This window comes from Neolamprologus brichardi, chromosome 12, assembly GCF_056152115.1.
Source record: "Neolamprologus brichardi isolate AB-2024 chromosome 12, ASM5615211v1, whole genome shotgun sequence".
In the NCBI taxonomy this organism is placed as follows: domain Eukaryota; kingdom Metazoa; phylum Chordata; class Actinopteri; order Cichliformes; family Cichlidae; genus Neolamprologus; species Neolamprologus brichardi.
Genome location: NC_142115.1, coordinates 38,649,998 through 38,670,000, shown reverse-complemented (window position 1 = coordinate 38,670,000; position 20,003 = coordinate 38,649,998). Strand labels below are relative to the sequence as shown.

The following is a 20,003-nucleotide window of genomic DNA, read 5'->3' as shown; positions in this document are numbered from 1 at the left end:
CATCTTATATCTAAGATCTTATATCTGGGACTCTCCACCATTTGACCTTAGAACTGAGGAAGCTTCTCGGATGAGAGGTGAAACGTCTTTAAGTAACTTAAATAAGTCCAGATGCTTTTCTTTGCAAGCTCCTTTGACTACGATGACCTGGATGACTGAGAACCTTCACAGACATACCTGGTTTATGGTAAACAGGTAAATGATGCTCTGAGTTTTCCACCAGCACGTGCAGTGGTAGCTCTTGGTTTACAGCGTGGCTGCATCACGATCTGCCACAGAAAAACCTTTTACATGATGTAGTTTATCGACCTGCCAGAGCTGCAGGTTTGGTGACAGTTGGTTCTTCTCACCTGTGCAGCTTCCAGAGGTGTTGCTGTGGTCAAAGGAGCAGAATGAGGAGAAGAGTCCCAACCTGACAGAGTTCACTCAACACTTCAACAACGTCTCCTTCTGGTAACACATCAACACAACCGGCAGACACACAACAACCAAAGAAACACAATCTGTGACTCCATCAGGTCGTTGTTTCCATCAGCATCGTGCTGGAGCATCAACAGCCCACAGACCCCTCAGGAAATGCCTTTGTGATGTTATTCTTGATGTTATTCTCTTATGCCACAATCACAATCGCTTTCTGAAACCTTTTTTCCTGTCCGGCACCGAAGCAATCACAGTGAATCTGAAGAGAAATGCCCGACGGTTTACTGTCCCAGGTGGTTCATGACGCTTTGTGCCATGCTGGTCATAGTTGGTTTGACCTTTATTATGTCGATGGAAACAGACGGGAGCAGGGACAGAGAGGGAGGAGCTTCTGAAACTAATGAACCTTCTTTCGGTGATTTCAGGGTTCGTTCCGTCATCATCCTTCAGGACAAACCTCACGACAGAGAGAGGCTGCTGCTGAAGTTCCTGAAGATCATGAAGGTCGTTAGAGTCCGCAGTAGAAAAGTCCTTTTGTCTCTTCACTTGTATTCAAAGCTGGTTTCAGTCTTGGCCTGCAGCAGCTACATCAGAGCAGACTGACCAACTGCAATAAACAGATTTTTACAAATTCACTGCATCATTACAAAATCTGTGTCCATTTGTGGTCTGTTGTCACGTCATCTTGTCAAACTGCACATGTTCTTTTTCCTGCAGCACCTGAGGAAGCTCAATAACTTTAACTCGTACCTGTCGATCCTGTCAGCGCTGGACTCCGCCCCTCTGCGACGCCTGGACTGGCAGAAAAGCACGTCAGAGGTCAGATCGAGTTCATTGGGGTTGTTTCATCGGTTCGCCTCAGCGCATTAACAGTGTTTTCTGTCTGTTTGGCTTCAGGCTCTGGAGGAGTTCAGCACCTTGATCGACAGTTCCTCCTCTTTCAGAGCCTACAGAGCAGCTCTGGCTGAAGTGGAGCCTCCCTGCATACCCTACCTGTACGTACCTGTTGGGCAGTCACCCTAATGTAGAACGTGTCTATGTGATCAACCTCACAGCAGCCACAGTATTAGATAAAAGGCTCCAACAGCACAAACACAGTCCACAGGTCCAGTTCAGGATCTCCAATTGGCTGAGGTTTAGCCTAGCTGCAGCTACAGCCACCTGTGTCACCATTCACCTGTCAGTCAAACAGGCCACGCCCCTAACAATACAATGTAAGCAGGCGTTATGAAGGAGGAAACTCTCCACAGACCAGTTTGTGTGTCTGGCTGTAAACATGTTTGTTTCTGCTGTTTTAACACTGGAGTCTATGCGGACTGACTCGCTGCTGCCTCTGCTGGACATCAGAGGAACTGCAGGCTGATGCTTTGTCTGCCCGTCTCTCTCAGGGGTTTGATTCTGCAGGACTTGACTTTTGTCCACCTTGGGAATCCCGACACTTTGATGACATCACAGGGTTCAAAGGTTAACTTCTCCAAACGCTGGCAGCAGTTTAACATCCTGGACACGCTGAGGAGCTACCAGCAAGTGTCAGTTAGCTACAGTTCCTCTCAATCGTTACCTCGTGGTTGTTTTGTTGTATGCTGAAGCTGTTTCTCTCTGCAGGAGCTACTCTCTGCTGCCCGATGATGACATCATTTCCTTCTTTAACGACTTCAGCGATCACCTGGCTGAGGAGGCGCTGTGGGAGCTCTCTCTCAAGATCCGCCCAAAGAACACTCCTCGAGCCAATCAGAGATGAGCTTTGGTGAAGGCGCGGAGGGTGACGCAGCTAATCGGCTGCACCTGTTCTGATGCTAACATGCTGTAACACAGAGAACTGAACCGGGGGCGAGGCCGCGAGCGGGACATTACTGGCACAGACATGCAGGGTGAAACCTGCCGACATTTTACTACCGGACCTTTGCAGGCAGAGGTTTCCCTCCCTCGCTCCTGTTAACACAAACATTCAGATTCAGGTCCCACAGATGATCAGAGACGTCCAGACTGAAGGAAGAAAAACTGCATCCAAACATCCATGAAACATCACTGACCTGCCAGTCAGCTCACCTGCCCTTACCTGGTGGTGGAAACCTCAGCACCGTGTCTTCACGGCCACAAAATGATTTCTCTAAACATACATGGACATGGAAACTCACCAGCTCACACAGTAACACTGTGGGAGTGTCACAGCTGGTCACATGATCTGTTTCCAGCTCACAGCCACGGAGACGCCGTCGTCCCACATCAAACACACCTGTACAGGAAACAGGATCATGCAGACACACCTGTGTGAATATGTTCTGTCGTTATTTATGCTTTTTTACTTTGCGTGTATGTAACCAGCAGCAGTGCGTCTGCTCACTTTAAATAACACAATCTTATTACAGCGCCGACCTGCAGCTGATGACGGATCATTTTCTCTGAATGACCAACTGATCAACGGTGGCTGAACGAACGCCGATTAATGAAACGTTCATCTATAGATGTGGTCCAGCTTCATGGACTGTGGAGACTTTTTGTTTACGTGTAACAGAACAGTTGGCGTGTTAAACAGCTGCATCAGCTTCTGCTCACCATCGGCGCCTCCACGGGACCGAGAAACCCTCATTCACCTGGAAGCTGCCCCAAGAGGTCAAAGTTCACATTTCTTCACACCGCAATCATTGCGACACCTCAGGTTCATCTGATTGACACGTGGTCGAGCAGGGGGTGGAGTCTGCAGCAGCGGCTCAGAGAGCTGCAGGTGAGGTTGGCCGGGCGGCGGCACTGAACACCGACCGCCACGACATCTCCAGGACTCTGGACTGAAGGTCACGAGGTCAAACTTTCAGAAAAAAGCCTGATGAGATGAGTCTACATCAATCTGCATGATGAACAAAGTCACGAGACGGAAACAACGGCGTGATGAAAGCACGCTCACGTGGACGCTGCGCTCTCGTCACTGATGGTTACATGGTGACTGTTTGTCAGGCTCAGGGAGGAAGACGGGATAAAGACATGCTGTGGAAGAGAGACAGAGATCAATAACAGATATGATTCATCAGAGAGGTCTGTTAACACATAGTGAGTGAAGAAGAAACACCCAGTGCATCATGGGAATCCCCCGGCAGCCTACGTCTATTGCAGCATAACTAAGGGAGGATTCAGGGTCACCTGGTCCAGCCCTAACTATATGCTTTAGCAAAAAGGAAAGTTTGAAGCCTAATCTTGGATTATTATAACGTGTTTTTACTCAACTGTCAGCTGTGTCGCCTTCAGACTGCACAGACGTTTAACTGCCACAAACAAGAGGTCACAGGAAATGTTAGAGTTCATTTTAAAACTTTTGTCCTAACTTTTTGAGCTCTGCATGGCGAAGCCCCCCAGCGTATCTCTGAGCTGCTGAAGCCTCGTGCTTCATCCTGAGCACTTGGGTCCTTAGGTCAGAGGTCACTGTTGGTCCCACGCACTGGGTTCAAACCCTGTGTGGGGATCGGGCTCCTCAGTCTTTACGCTGTGCACTCCACTGACTTTTTATACAAACAAGCTTTTAATCTTTTCACTGTTTTATATTATTTATATTTCTGGATTTATTGTGAAGCACTTTGTGATTTTAATCTGTGAATTGTGCTATAAATAAACTTTGCTCACCGTGTTTTCTGCACTGTAAGGCGCTCCAGATTATAAACCAAACAGTCAGATAACTCGACCTTTATTAAGCTCACAGTAACTCTTAACACTGTTAAGCTGCAACACATTAAATACTGAAGAACACACTCACTGTGTCTGAGTTACAGTAAACAGGATCCCTCCCATCATTATCTGACTCAGTCTCGTTGCTGCGCAGGGATTATTCCAGCCTTCGTGAAAGCTCGGACGACACTTGACACGATACCTTAGCCCAAGCATCCATTGGCAGAGAGCGGCGTAACTCGCTCGGCGTTGCCTCCCTGTCTTGGTGAACGTGTGTTCGCCTTCTGTCATCCAACGCTCCCACACAGCTCGTAATTTAACTTTGAACGACCTGTTGACACCAACAGGTTGGAGCTCTTTGGTTGCTCCACCTGGAATGACGGCAAGCTCTGAATTAGTTTGCTTCACCTGGGTTTGGACAGGCTCGGTGAGATGGGCGCGCATGGAGTCGTGATTCAAAAGAGACGGAGATTTGTGGAAAAGCCACCCGGTCTCTGGACATAAACTCAGCCACTCGCTCATCTTCTCCTCGACCATCCAGCCCTTTGAGTTCACGATGACGCCGGCCGGAAACTTTTCTGTTGGTAAAGTCTTCCTCTTGAAAATGACCATGGGTGGTAGTTTCTGGCCATTAGCTTGGCAGCCCAGAACCACAGTGGAGGATGACTCCTCGTTCCCTGTGGTGCGTATAGATACCTTTTTTTGATCTTTTCAGTGATCTGGCAGTAGGTGCTGAAAATGACCAACTTTTCTCTGTAATCGTTTGGCAGTTGCTGTGAGACAGTAGGATTGAGAGATTACGCCTTTCCATAAAGCGGGAGCACCACGAAGGTCGAAAGTCATTGATCTGCATGTCACGTGCTGCCGCTGTAGCCTTGAGTTGAATAGAGACAGTAGAGACACTTCTGCCTGCTGTTCTCTGTTCAATAACCCACGGTTCAGTTTGTCCTCTAACTGCGGCCGTCGCGCCGCGTTCCCTCGGAAACTCCTTTTGGTCTTCTTCACTTGTTTTAGGTCAACTTCGTGCTTCCTCCACTTGCGCACCATCGACTCATTAATGCCTCGCAGCTGCTCTATTTCCATTTTCTGCTGCAGAACTGACTGCTCCCAGTTTAAAACCCGCTTCGTAAGCTTAACACGGTGATGTTGTGTTGAAGCACCGTACGTATGACGAGGCTCCTTGCAACAGTAACCGTAATGCTCCGAGAAAGTGGCACTAAAAGGGTTGTTGACAGATTTTTGAGCATCGTGTAGCACGTAAAATCAGTTCAAGGTCAGTAAGCACAAACCAAAATTCATACATTTGAACTGTCGATTTAAGGATTTTGCGTGCGCCTTATAGTGCGGTAAATACGGTACTTACTAATCTTAAACGTAGTGTCTGGGAGGGGCTTCAGTCGGCCTTTTATTACATCACTTCCAGGCAGAGCGACATTTGACGGTTTTTAGTGTTTTTGGGTGAACTGGCCTTTAAAAAGTCAGATTTAAGAGGAGTCATTGATTGATTATTGATTATTATTAGTTTCATGTAACCACTGAGGACGAGCAGACTCCCCGCTCCGTTTCCTGCTCTCAGCTGAGTGAGGCGGACCCTCAGGGTCACGTGACACACCTCAGTCTGAGCACGTCCCACCCACCTGCTCACCTGTGCCGATTAGTGATGGGATTTCCGGCTCTTTTTAGAGATCCGGCTCTTTCGGCTCGGATCACTAAAAAGAGCCGGCTCTTTCGGCTCCGAACCGGCTCTTCAGGTTGTTTTGTTGCTTTAATTATTTAATCATTAACAATAATATAAAATTATGCAGAAAAGGAATTACTAATGTAAAAAAAGTGGTTTTATTTATATATGTTTATATATGGCCCCTAGAGACAAAGCACGTACAAACTCTAAAGCATATACAAACTCCAAAAAGCACGTACAAACTCCAAAACACATTTCTAGCGTTTACTGAACTTCCAAAACAGAGCTACCCAGATCACTTAAATTACACAATTGAAAGCATGTGTGTATTGTTTGTGTATTTATAGACAAGCACTCATATTTATTCAAATAATTTTAAAAAAAAAAGTTCATTTACCTGTTACTACCACACACCAAATCCGGTTGTTGATACTTCCTGGCTTGTGTAGCCACTAGGTAACAAAAGCTCAACACTGCGCCCAGCATCCTGGAGTACTTCTGTTGTCTTTTGTACGTGTTTTGGAGTTTGTACGTGTTTCTGAGTTTTTACGTGTTTTGGAGTTTGTACGTGCTTCTGAGTTTTTACGTGTTTTGGAGTTTGTATGTGCTTTGTCTCTAAGGGCCACCATAAATATACTTTATTTATTCACTCTACATGTAATAAATAAATCATATAATACAAAAAACAACTATTTACATTTTAAACTTTTAACTATTTAAATTTTCAGTTTTTTCCTTTTAAACAAATTTAACGTGAAACAACACAAAACACTGCAAACCACAACACAATTAAATATAAATTTAAATATTGAAACAAATAGAAGATGCACATTCTCTGTCATATGGGCCTGCATGATTTCTGAATCCTTTATCATCTGCAACTGAAAATAGTGGATGATTACTATACCTTTCTAATGTGACGTTGTTGTCCCTCGCTCTCTTTCTCTCTGGCTCTGTTCCTGTGCTACTGCGAGTGTAACTAACGCCCCTCCCCCCTCTGCCCAGCGCAAAGTACAGGCCGCGCATGCGGAGTTTAGCGGAAAAAAGGGCGAGAGAGAGGGTGAGAGAAAGAAAAAAAAACCTCACGGCTCCCAATAAGGAGCCGGCTCGCGTCGTTCACTTCAAAGAGTCGGCTCTAAGAGCCATTTCGTTCGCGAACGACCCATCACTAGTGCCGATGTCACAGCGGCTCTCGGTCCGTTTCCCAGCATGCATCGTTCACAGACAGAACTTCAGCTGTAATGACTTCAGGTAAAACCACCTGCTGCCCCCTGCTGGCCGGAGCCTCCATCACAGTCTGCAGAGTCAGCGAAGAAAAGCTGAAATTAAACGTTCGGAGTCTCAAAGGCGTTCAAACACGAATAAAGCCCCGCCCCCTTACGGTCACCAGGACAGTCACCTGACCTGAAACAAAATGCAAGTACTTAAAAAATAAGTAATGTAACTTAATTCAGAATCAGTCCTACCTGACAGAGTTTATCTAACATTTTCTTCTATTTCAGCTCAACTCACCATTTCTAGTATTTTCCATGTCGAGTAGCTGCTGCTTTAAAAGCATAATTTCATTTTGTCATCTTTGGAAGGTTTTGATTTCAGGGAACGATATTAGTCTTTAGTGCGACTGATTTAGGTGAGAAACACACAACAGGTTGTTGCAGTGACGTCATGCACGACAGTTAACTCAGTATTTTTGGTTTTGCTTCTATTTCTTTTTGAAACAAACATTTTAAACATTTGAAAACAACTTGACTAAAAACAACAACTTTACTGAATTCATTCAGCTAATAAGTCAGCGCAGCCGCCCGACTACGCTAGCTGTTCACAGGTGAGGCAGACGGCTCACTGTTTAAACTCGGACAGTGTTATTTTATTTTTCCTTTGTTGATGCACGCTCTCTATTGTAAGCAGACATGATGACAACGTTCTTTAAATTTAAGGGGACAGAAGGAAGATTTCAAACCTGGTAAAAACTGCTGTGAGTAATTGTAAGTGACACGAGCAGGTAAGAGCACAAAGCTACCCTTGAGTTACACGACCTGCACGTCTGCTAATTAGACGTTTTACAAGAACGTCTAATGAGCAGAAACCAGATGTGCTGGCCTCTTCACCCACTTCACTCACAAACATGCCGGCAGGTCAAAGAGCCAGAGCTATCACGAGTTCCTCCCGTCTCCCACACCTCTGTGGACCAACGTGAAAGCAAAATGATTGGTTCAAGTCACTCAGGTCAAACCTCTGTGGCAGCCATCTTGTCTTAAATGCAGCCGTCTTATAGGATGTGAGCTGGCAAGAGCAGGGCTGTGATTGGTCAACCATGTGTAGATGTGTACGTATGACATGTTCGCTTTATGTTCCATCACTGATAACTGAGTGATAATGTTAGTGATGGATTGTGAAAGTGTTTCTTTCTCTGGAATGTGATAGGTCAGTTTGAGTCGAGAAGGCGGAGTCTGAAAGTATATATGTAGGTGGATTGGTGGATGTGTGGGATGGGTGGGTTGCCTCTTCGTAGTGATGGCCAAACGAAGCTTTGTGATGAGTATATGAAGAGCAGCTTGAATCTACAACGTATTACGAAGTGCTTCATTATGATTGGCTGCTCTGCAGAGCTGAACCGACAGCTCCTGTTTGATGTCATGTGACACGCTGCTTTGAACATGTGGGGGTTTGAGGGGGGGTGATTTGATCTATCTTAATAATAAATAGTAAACCTGGATGATTGAGCGTGTTTCAGCACTTTGAGCTGAATGTTTATACGTGTGTGGTGCTGGGACTTCTTCATGGTTTTACTAATAAGAAAAACAAACATAATAATATTAATAATAATAATAATAATAATAATAATAATAATAATAATAACAATAATAATAATAACAATATTAATAATAATAACAATATTAATAATAATAACAATAATAATAATATTAATAACAACAACAATAATAATAACAATAATAATATTAATAATAATTATAATAATAATAATAATAATAATAACAATATTAATAATAATAATAATAATAATAACAATAATAACAACAATAATAATAATAATAATAATAATAATAATAACAATAATAATAACAATAATAACAATAACAACAATAATAATAATAATAATATTATTAATAATAATAATAATAATAATAATACTAATAATAATAATAATACATTTTATTTGAAAGCGCCTTTCAGAACACTCAAGGACACAGTACATGGTAGAATAATAAACAAGTTTTGAACAAGTGAGTTTTGAGTTGGGACTTAAAGAGAGAGAAGGAAGAGATGTTTCTTAAATCAGGAAGTCGGGAATTCCAGAGTCGAGGAGCTGAAAGCCCGGCTCCCCATGGTGGCAGGACTGGGGGACGGAGAGAGAAAGGGAAGAAGAAGATCTGAGACAACGAGATGGGGCGGTGATCTGAACCAGGTCAGAGAGATATGGAGGAGAGAGATGATGAAATAAATGTGAACAAGAGTATTTTGAAATTGATGTGATGTTTGACCAATGAAGCTGCTGCAGGACAGGAGTGATGTGGGGGGCAGAAGGGGTCCTGGAGATGCATTTCTGTACGTGTTGGAGCTTGTGGATGGATTTTTGAGTAAGACCAAAAAGAAGTGAGTTACAATAGTCAATCCGGGAAGTAACAAGGCTGTGGACAAGAATGGCAGCATGTGGAGTGAGAAAAGGACGGAGACGATTAATGTTGCGTAATTGAAAATATGCAGACCGAGTGACATTATTAATGTGTGAATTTAAAGATAGAGTACTGTCGAGGATGACACCCAAACTTTTCACAGAGGAAGAAACGAAGACCGGCGAGTTATTGATAGTAACAGAGAAACTGTTGGTTCTGGATAATGTTGATTTAGTGCCGACCAAGAGGAGCTCGGATTTATTACTATTGAGTTTAAGAAAATTAGAAGAGAACCATGAATTTAGTTCAGCTAAGCAGAGGGTGAGGGAGGAGGGGGGAGAGCAGAGTCAGGTTTAGTGGACAGATACAGCTGGGTGTCATCAGCATAACAGTGGAAATGGATATTATATTTATGTCCAAGCGGAAGAAGGTAGATAATGAAAAGAAGGGGCCAGGACAGATCTCTGGGGCACGCCAGTGCTCAGAGGACAGGGCTGAGAAGTGAAGGAGTTGAGTTGAATAAACTGAGTGTGATCAGACAGGTACGATTTAAACCAGGCTAGTGGAGGATGGAGAGACCGATGGAGGCTACTGAGGAGAACAGAGTGAGAAATAGTGTCGAAGGCAGCGCTCAGATCGAGGAGAATAAGGATGGAGAGTAAACCGGAGTCAGCTGCTATAAGATCATTGGTTACTTTTATAAGTGCTGTTTCTGTGCTGTGGGAGGGGCGAAAACCAGACATGACACAATTTTATCAAAGGTTGGAAGACCCCGCCTCCACGCGTAACCAGCTGCATTTCTGATGTGTGTTTTAGAGCTGGGAGCAGAACTGCTGATGGTTTTTATTTAGGAACAGCACTCGTCTCCTCCATGTCTCCAATCATGTCGCACACACAAATCCACCAATGATTCACTTCCTTATAAACCAGCAGTCTCCAACCTTTTTTGTGCCACGGACCGGTTTATGCCCGACAATATTTTCATGGATGGGCCTTTAAGGTGTCGCGGATAAATACAACAAAATAAAACTAGTACCGAAAAAGGAGATTTATTCATAACACACGTGACTGTGTGTGTGTGTGTGTGTGTGCCTCTCTTCTCTGGTTGATACCAGTTTAGGGGGAAGTTCAGCCTTGTTCTTCTACCACGCTGAGTTTTCTTTCCAGCGACTCCGAGATCACATGATGTGAAGAAGTTGTCACATGTGATGTTGCAGCCTTTGAGGCCAGTTGTCATGACCTGCATTTGTCAGGCATAGCTGCTCGTGGCGTCACATGCTACCCTGATATTTATGCCACATTTCCTTAAAGGGACAGCGACCTCTGAAAGGAACCAGGCGCTCATCAACTGTCACCTCAGGGTTAGTGCATAACTGTAGGTGCTCCACCCACCTGTCCCACCTGTCCCACATGTCCCACCTGTCCCACATGTCCCACCTGTCCCTGGAGCAGCCAGTTTGTCATTTCTGGAAGAAAGAGTTGGAAGCTGGACTTGATATCCTCCACATGACATGTCACATATGTGTTGGCCCTGGTGTCATCTTTATGTTTCCACTCTTGCTCTACTTCCTCTATCCTGGGGGGATGAAGACCGGAGCAAGTGTCCACTCTTGGACTGGACTGTCATCTGTTGACTGGTCGGTCTCCTCAAAGTCTGGATCACAATCTGTGTTGTCTCCCACATCTTAGACATCCTCCTCTACCTCTGGTTCCATTTCAGTGCTTCATCATGCTCACGAAGCTGGACTAGAACCTCTTCAATGGATAGCTGCTTGGTCAGTCGCCTGCTCATTGTGCTCAGAGTAAAAGGCAAACACCAAGCTGTATATATGAGGTCTGAGTGAAGATGATACATGGATTAGTCTGCACGGTGTGGTTCACGTGGGGGATAGGCTTATGTGCCTGTCCCCCACGTGAACGTGTTGTGTACCCGTGTTTGTTCGTGGGTCGTTCAGTGAGTGAGTGAGGTTTATACCCATTCATCTTCTTATGGAGGAACAGCTGTGCAGCTCCTCCAGGGAGTGAAGAGCACAGATGATCCTGATGCTCCTGAGCGGTACTGCTGACAAACCACACTGGGATGCAGTATGTCAGTGCACTTTCAGTGGAGCACCTGTAGAAGGACACTAGCAGCTCCTTGGCTGAGGCGTTGTTCTTCAGGACCCTCAGGAAGTGGAGTCGCTGCTGTGGTGTTTGTTTTCCAGGTCACCACGCAGGTGAAGCCCAGGAGCTTGAGGTCAGAGACACTATTCATGTGAGGGTCAGATGTTCTCCTTCTAGCTTCCAGCTATTATTTCTTTGGTTTTTGTGGTGTTGAGGACAGATGTGTCCCTACTTTGACTCTCTGTGGGCGATCACTGAGGAAGTCCTTGATCCAGAGGCAGGAGGAGTGTAGTTTGGGTACCAGCCTGGCAGGGACGATGGTGTTAACAGCTGAGCTAACATCAATAAAAAGAAGCCTGATGTAGCTGTCCTTTTGTTCAAAGTCAGTTAGGGTTGTATGGAGGGCTATGGCGTCTTCTGTTTGTCTGTTCTTCCCGTATGCAAACTGGTGGAGATTGAATGTGGCGGGGAGTCTTCTCGAGACACTTCGAGATGACTGGAGTAAGAGCCACTGGGTGGAAATCGTTAGGCTAGCTAGACACATGAACAGGCTGGTGGTGCACCTGGGGCCTCACGCTCACCGTCCTGTTTCCCCGGCTGCTCGGGGCCTGCCACCTCATCAGCTGGCACATTATCTGCTCACCCACAGCGACACATCGGCTCCCCGTGGTTTGGTTGCAGTATCTAGTAGTTCCACGTATTGACAACGCTGTCTCCAGATGTTCCCGGCCTTGTTCACCAGCAGTAACCTTCAGCTCCCACCTGCATGAAAACCTGGATTAACTGCTCTCCTCTCTTCTTAGAAACCCGCTTCTGGTGACCACTACCACCCAGTGCTTCCCTTCTATCCAAAGATCTAAACCAGTACAGAGTCACACACCAGCCTAGTCCACCTGTCACACTTTCATACTCACACGTTTTATTGTGTGTATGCTGGTCTGCTGAAACGTTAGCCCTGCTCCAGCTTCACTTTGCAATGAGCTCTGAGCAAAGAAAGCTTTCTTTGTGCTGGTTTCCCAAAATGCACAACGTGGACAACAAGATCAGGAAAGTCCAGTTCTAAAGAGAAACTGCAGTTAAACATGAATTCAGCAGATTTGTTTTATTTCACTTTCATTTCTCATGTGAGAATTGAAAGTGGATCAGCTGATCTACTTCTTTCCACTCGGTTCATTTCCTCATTTCCCAAACTTGGACTGTTTTCACAGAAAACTTAATAGCTGCCCGTGATTTCCTTGAGATGACGCTCAGTCACGTGTGTTGATATTGTGACTATAATCACATGTCTGTTGTGTATTTAAATGTGGATGTTTCTGTGTGAGATCAGCAGCCGTCAAACCTCATCCAGCCGACCACGTCTGCACACGTAAGTCTCCATTCACTCTTTATTTTACTCTGCTGAAAATTATCTCCCAACACTTTAGTATCATCTTATTAATTAAAGGTGGTAATAAGCTATTGTTGCCATATGTTCCTCTGGGTTCAGTTTACTGGTTTCTCAGAGTGAAGACAGCACATGAATACTGTGATTGTGTGCAGATTGTTACTCTTACTATCCTGATTCCTTGTTAAAACCTTTGTATATCTGGACTCTTGATTCAACTCTGTTTGGTGCAGGAACCATAATGTCTTTCATCGCCGAGCTCCAAGTGTCTTTGAACAAAGGCGAGGAGTTTGCGCTCCGTGAACAAGGCTTCAAGAAAATCTTTGTTAACCTGAATGAAGGAGCCGGGGGAAACCTCGTCTACCTCTGGTACAAAAAAGGCGATCATGCAATTACCAGGATTCAGATTTCCTTCAACAATGAGATGTCCACGGGTCTGTCCAGTGCCGGGTTCAAAAAGATCGACAAAAACCTCAACGAGGGGGCAAGTGGAGGCTCTGTCTACCTGTGGTACTACAAAGGTTCCTTAAAGTACGATGTTCCCATCAGGAAACTCGACGTCTCCGTACAAGCAGGAGATGAACCCTACAAGTATAAACTGGGCTGGGAGAGACTGGCCTGTGACCTGAACCACGGCGCTGGAGGGAACTGGATCTACCTGTGGTTGAAGAGAGAGAATCCCACCTACATCTGTGACATCAAGGCCACTGCTAAGTTTGAGGAAGATGACGACAACTTCCATGATGGCTACATCCGGGTGGATGAAGACACCAACAGGGGAGCAGGAAGCCCTCAGATCTTCATCTGGTACCGTCAAACCACAGACCCCAAGAACGCCATCAGCGAGCTGGAAATCTCCTCCAGTGATGTCAAGCAAAGCAGCCTCCAAGACCAAGACTATGAAATCGTGAACCAGGATCTGAACGAGGGCACCAAAGGAAAGGAGGTGTTCCTGTGGTACAAGAAAGACAGCGGCAGCGCTCCCATCAAGGCCGTCACCGTGCTCGCCGACCCAGCGGCTAAGCAGGCGTATGACCGTGAAGGGGTCAACGTGAACCCAGAAAACCTCAACACAGGCAAACCAGGAGCTGCTGCCGTGTACCTGTGCTATCATAACTGAGCGCTGAGCAGAAACCAGAGTTTGATGTTTGTTTCTTTAATGATGTTCAATCACTGTGATCTCAGAGGTTTGTCTCCTCCAGCGATCATTGATCCTCCAATCTGATTGATTAGCTCTGTATCACTTTGATGATTGTCTCTCTTTCAATAAAGTCTGTTTAGCATCTGAAATCTCTCTGTGTCTTCATCTGCTGCTCGTCAGCAGAGCTCAGCAGGATCAATACATGACTTCATTTAGCAGAAACCCGAGTTCACACTGAGCCTCGCAGTCTTCACAGCAGTAGATGCTCGTGACCAATCAGAGAAAAGGTTGGAGCTGTGTGATGGCGTGCAGTCAGTATGTGAACTGAAACAGGTCCAGGTTGGAGGGAAGAAATGTCTGGATTAACAAATCAAAATGTATTTATGCACATTTGAAAACAACGTTGATCAAAGTGCTTCACAAAGTAAGAGCGAGTAAAATAATTTACCATTTCACTCGCTGGGCCACGCCCTCATTTTAGGTTTGACAGCGTTTTAGTCGGTGATGCTTTGACATCAAGTGAGCTGCGGTTTGGGGAAGGCCTCGATGGGGTTGGCGACGCTCCCGGGCCTGGCAGATCCCCGTGTGCTAAATCGGAGCAAAGAAGTGAAAAAATCGAGAACAAGGAGGGAGGGGCACGTAAACAAGAATGAACCGCTTGCAGGGGGAACCTGTATAGATGACAACAGGAAGGAGCGTGTTTGGAGGCGTGGCCCTGCTCATCTCCAACACAAACATTGCAGCTTGCCAAATGATAATTGACTAACTTAAGGCCAAAGTAAAAGACGAGTCTTTAAGATGAAAGACTGAACAGACTCAGAAGAGCGAACGGCAGTAAGATTGTTCCAGGTGCTGCAACAGCAAAGGCACGACCACCTGTTTCACCTTAGGCTGCATTAAGAGCATCTGATTAGAGGATCTTAGTGCTAAAACCACATGATCATGCCTGCTGGCCGCTGATAAAAGGCGAGCAGTTCTGTACTAATGCAAACAGAGAGAGGAGTCAAAAATAGGGAGTTACAGCCGTCTAGTCTCGAAGTAATGAATGCACGAATCAGAAAAGGCTTGGCTTTAGAAATCTGACGTAGTGATAGAAACTTGATTTAACCTCTGTGGATACTTGTTTCTCTCATTTGAAGATCCAAGAATCTCCGAGTCTCTAGAGAGGCAGCCAGCAGAGGGTATCAGCTGGTTCAGAGCGATGTGGCTGCAGATTCATGCTGTCAAAGACAAAAACTTCAGCTCTCATTCAAAGTGAGAGTTTTGAGGTTACCAGACTCTGACATCATGAAGACAATTAATGTGTGACATTCAAGCTCAAAGGAAATATGTTTGAATGTCATTGGCAAAGTGAAACAGTGATGAGGCGAGTGCGACGGTTAAAGCAGGAGACGACTCCTTCGGTACAGGAATGATTTGATGTGGGAACGACGGCCGGGCTCATTGATGTGCGACCATGCAGCGTTTAGAGCGTGGAAGTAATCACATTACTCTGAGTTTGATTCCATCAAAACAACAGAAACCGCGTCCGCTGTTCACTCTGCGTGGGAAGAAAACTTCTTTCTACAGCGACAAATCAAACTTTAATCTGAGCGAGCAGCGAGCACGCTGCCACGGGAACGTGACACTCAGAGAAACCCACGGCTCCTCCCACTGACATGACCGCTGTGGGCACCTCCACCCGCCCCACTGCTGCTGAACAGCTGACAGTAGATTTAAGAGCTGCTGAGTCTTTGATTTTATTCATTTCTGCTGTTTTACTTGCATCTGTTTGACAGAGCGGGCTCCAAAAACATGATTTTATTTTATGCTGGAGCAGCAGAGCTTCAGTGTTCAACACGTTTACAGAGTTGAGTTTGTGCTGGATGCAGAAAGTTAGCAGATTAACACAAAAACAGACTTTTTTATATGATGATGCAGAACAAATAGAGCTGAGCTGAAGCGTCTGTTGCTTTAGTACATATTCAGGTGGAGTATCATGTTTTTTAAAAGTAACTAAGTAATAACGTAACTAATTACTTTTGAAAGTAAGTAATCAGGAAAGTAACAGGATTACATTCTTGAAGAAGTCATTAATAATTAGTAACTAATTACTTTTTTCAAGTAACTTGACCAACACTGTATATATGAGATATACATAATTACTCCCGCTCGCCCCTGCGGGCGTCTATCCTCCAAACTCGGGTCCTCTACCAGAGGCCTGGGAGCTTGAGGGTCCTGCAGCTGTTCCCAGGACTGCGCTCTTCTGCACAGAGATCTCCGATGTTGTTCCCGGGATCTGCTGGAGCCACTCGCCTAGTTTGGGAGTCACCGCACCGAGTGCTCCGATTACCACGGGGACCACCGTTACCTTCACCCTCCACATCCTCTCGAGCTCTTCTCTGAGCCCTTGGTGTTTCTCCAGCTTCTCGTGTTCCTTCTTCCTGATGTTGCTGTCATTGGGAACCGCTACATCGATCACTACGTCTTCTTCTGTTTGTCTACCACCACTATGTCCGGTTGGTTAGCCACCATCATCTTGTCCGTCTGTATCTGGAAGTCCCACAGGATCTTAGCTCGATCTCCACCACCGTCTCCCATAACCATTTAATATGGAGGGCCAGGAGTCCCAAAATTAATCAAACACATCATTAAATAATCTTTTAAATGTGTCATGAATTTAAATTGTGAATCAGTAATTTATTCAATGTTCAGTTCGTTTTTATTTCAAACATATACATTCACCAACAGCCCATAATATCATCCAGCTGTTTGAAAAGCAGAAGAATATACTTATATTTATACTTATTTAGCCGCCCTTAGGTTTCCTCGCCATTCTATTTAAATTTGAACATCAAAGATAAAAATATTTAAATATTAAAAATATATAAAGCAAATTAAAAACAAACTGGCTTAAACGACACCGCTGGGGGAGTCTGGATCAGAGCTCAGACCGCAGAGGGGCGTGGTCAGAACTCCTCTTTACTGCGGCACAGCCACCGACCATCCCGACACCGCGCTCACAGGACGCCGTCAGGAAACTGCAGAAGAAGAAAAACAGGAAGTCTGCTGAACATGGGAATAACACCATTTCGGTCACGTGACCCAACCTGCTCAGTCAGCTGTCTGGTCACGTGACGGGATCAGACGAACGCTTCGGTCGGTCTTTGTCACGGCGCCCCGCTCTGAGAACACACTGCCTGGCGGGGGCGCTACAATTCGGCCTTTTGTTCACATCATCTCCCAGAAGACCCGCCCACCCGGTGACATCACCACACACTCACATCAAACCTCACCTTTGTGGCTGAGGCGCCACCGATGACATCACAGCTCAGGATCCAATCAGAGAGCAGAGCCACCTGCGAGAACAAACTGATGGTTAGATTCTGGCCGTGGACGCCGTGGACGCCGTGGACGCCACGTGCCGCCTGGATCAGAGTACGCTTCAGTCCGGTTTTGTCACGGCCCCTCCCCTCTGTGAACAGACTGCTGTGGGAGGGGCTTCAGTCGGCCTTTTATTACATCACTTCCAGGCAGAGCGACATTTGACGGTTTAGTGTTTTTGGGTGAACTGGCCTTTAAAAAGTCAGATTTAAGAGGAGTCATTGATTGATTATTGATTATTATTAGTTTCATGTAACCACTGAGGACGAGCAGACTCCCCGCTCCGTTTCCTGCTCTCAGCTGAGTGAGGCGGACCCTCAGGGTCACGTGACACACCTCAGTCTGAGCACGTCCCACCCACCTGCTCACCTGTGCCGATGTCACAGCGGCTCTCGGTCCGTTTCCCAGCATGCATCGTTCACAGACAGAACTTCAGCTGTAATGACTTCAGGTGAAACCACCTGCTGCCCCCTGCTGGCCGGAGCCTCCATCACAGTCTGCAGAGTCAGCGAAGAAAAGCGGAAATTAAACGTTCGGAGTCTCAAAGGCGTTCAAACATGAATAAAGCCCCGCCCCCTCACACAGTTATTACACTTTATTTTCTTACTAGTCTTCATCCTGAATTTCAGCTTCAGCAGGTTTCCAGAGTTCATTCGTTTTTCCAACATCACTGTATTCATGACAAACGCAGCAAAGATATTCGAACACAAACACGTCCATGAAGGAATTTTATCAAGTTAACAAATAATAAACAATAAATGTCGTTTAGCTGAGTCCACTACAGTGTTGGTGTTTGTGACGCGAAGCCTGAGACGCAGAACTGACAGCAGCTCCACAGCTCCACCTGCTGGACACCTACCGTCACATCTGGATTACAGCACACTGACACAGAGACCCACGGGGGCCTTTTTAGATCTGTAACCATCAATAATTCTGATCAGCAGTCTCCAAGACACCTGCTGAAGGCGGAGCCTCAGTGAAGTGCGGTAACATCACAAGGCTGATCTCTTTTAGGAAACTCGCCTCTCCGTCAGCCTCCACTCAAGCGTCTGCCTCCCAGCACCGGACGGTAACCTGGCATACCGGGCAGATTACCCGCTGTGAGCCGGACAGCCCGTCGGTTCATTTGCATTACTGACGCTGGACTGAAGGACAGATCAGGGCGGGAGAAGCGACGCAAACAACGCTGAACGGTGACAGCAGGGCTGGGCCACATCATAGCGCTCACGGTAACACCGGTGTGATGTTGGGCAACGATAAGAACACGAAATATGGCGACAGAATATAAACGCGCATGTGCAGAGCCTTTGTTTTCATACGCACACGGAGGAAAAAGCATGGCGGCGACGCAGAATGAGAAGAGCGAAAGCGTGACATGATGTTGGAGAATATCTTCGCAGTAGCGATTGACCACAAAGTAAAGCTACAGGAAATGTACAACCCCACATCCGGCCTCAAACCAGGAAGTTAGCATTTTCTCGTGCACAGAGTCTATTACCGTATTGTGTGTATAAGCTCTTTAAGTGTTGTGGATGTTACACATGGTTCTGCTGAGGATGTGTCGGCCAGTTTCCACTGGAAATGTCTTCTGGTTAAACTGTCAGACAGGAGTTTGCACCGTTACGTTTTTATGTAACTTTACTGCACATAAAACAGCTGCTTGATTCAGTGAAAATACTTTGATGGTTTTGCATTAATAAAGTTGTGAAGTATTTTGTCTCGTGTCAGTTATATCGTCAGTTATATCGTTATTGCACGTTTTCAAATGTATGTGGTGGTAAATATTTTATCTGCCGTGCTCTGTGACAGAGAAGAAGAAACTAAACACGCGTGTCAAACACACCCAGGTGTTAGCAGCAGGCAGCAGGTGGGACGTGACCTGCTGAGCCACTGCTGACCGGAGCCGCACAGCAGCTGCTGTAGATCCACGCACGGTCACTGAGACACAAACACGACACTTACACAACGACACTAAAGCGACCGGAAGGATTGTTTATGATGTGGCGCCGAGTCTGTGAATGACGTCACGCATGTCCTGACTTGCATCATTTAAACCGACCGCAGAATATTCACCAACACGAGCAGAGGAATAAAACACACAGAAACACCGGAAGTGGGAACCCCACGGCTCACCTGGTCGCCCCGCGGACACGTCCGCGTGGAGCGTCCCGTCGGGTCCCGGTCCACGTCTCAGGCGCACGTGGAGCTCACGACTGATTAGTGAAGACTGGTCTGATTAGAAGCCTCGAGTCCGGTCCGCCGACCAATCAGCGTCCACCGCCCCGGCTGCTCGAAATTTATTGGTGGATGGAAAACGACGACACGGTGCGTCACCGCCACCGGCTGGCGCGGAGGGTGAACTGCAGCCCAGACAAGCCAAACATAAGGCTCGGGGCCAGAATCCAGCCCACTGGGCAGGGTTGGGACACGCACCACGGGGAGCGTACGCCCGCTGCGCTCCGGGCACAAACTCACATTCTGATCTAAAATGCTCTGTTCCCAGCTCTGTGCTGGGACGCACCCTGGACCCAGTGCAGGTGGTGGGAGACAGAAGGACTCTGGCCAAAACAACATCTCTGATGGACAGAGTCTCCCAGCCCATGCATGTAGATGTTGCTGCAG

At 46.2% G+C, this 20,003-nt stretch overlaps 2 protein-coding genes and 1 long non-coding RNA gene across 3 annotated transcripts in view; 2 read left to right on the top strand and 1 right to left on the bottom strand.

Annotated features, from left to right (window-relative positions):
* LOC102782416 (rap guanine nucleotide exchange factor 1-like) overlaps positions 1–4,253 on the top strand; it is a 20,735-nt gene extending 16,482 nt beyond the window's left edge. Inside the window, exons 18-23 of the mRNA XM_087849602.1 lie at positions 359–453; positions 846–924; positions 1,138–1,239; positions 1,318–1,415; positions 1,809–1,949; positions 2,026–4,253. Of these exons, the coding sequence (XP_087705728.1) occupies positions 359–453; positions 846–924; positions 1,138–1,239; positions 1,318–1,415; positions 1,809–1,949; positions 2,026–2,161 (651 nt within the window). The 3' untranslated portion in view covers positions 2,162–4,253. The remainder of the gene's footprint in view (positions 1–358; positions 454–845; positions 925–1,137; positions 1,240–1,317; positions 1,416–1,808; positions 1,950–2,025) is intronic.
* Positions 4,254–12,736: 8,483 nt separating this feature from the next.
* LOC118455861 (uncharacterized) lies at positions 12,737–14,167 on the top strand. Its single transcript, XM_035915908.2, has 2 exons — positions 12,737–12,859; positions 13,111–14,167. Exon 2 carries the CDS (start codon positions 13,119–13,121, stop codon positions 13,995–13,997), a length of 879 nt encoding a protein of 292 aa, XP_035771801.2. The 5' UTR covers positions 12,737–12,859; positions 13,111–13,118; the 3' UTR covers positions 13,998–14,167.
* Positions 14,168–16,898: 2,731 nt separating this feature from the next.
* LOC148100414 (uncharacterized) lies at positions 16,899–19,710 on the bottom strand. Its single transcript, XR_015719881.1, has 4 exons — positions 19,515–19,710; positions 17,751–17,878; positions 17,294–17,356; positions 16,899–17,038 (listed from the first exon to the last, which is right to left on the bottom strand). It is a non-coding gene; the product is annotated as an uncharacterized LOC148100414 (long non-coding RNA).
* Positions 19,711–20,003: the final 293 nt, after the last annotated feature.

Coding starts and splice junctions, on each gene's coding strand:
- LOC118455861 (XM_035915908.2), top strand. CDS start 13,119: ATGTCTTTCATCGCCGAGCTCCAAGTGTCTTTGAACAAAGGCGAGGAG.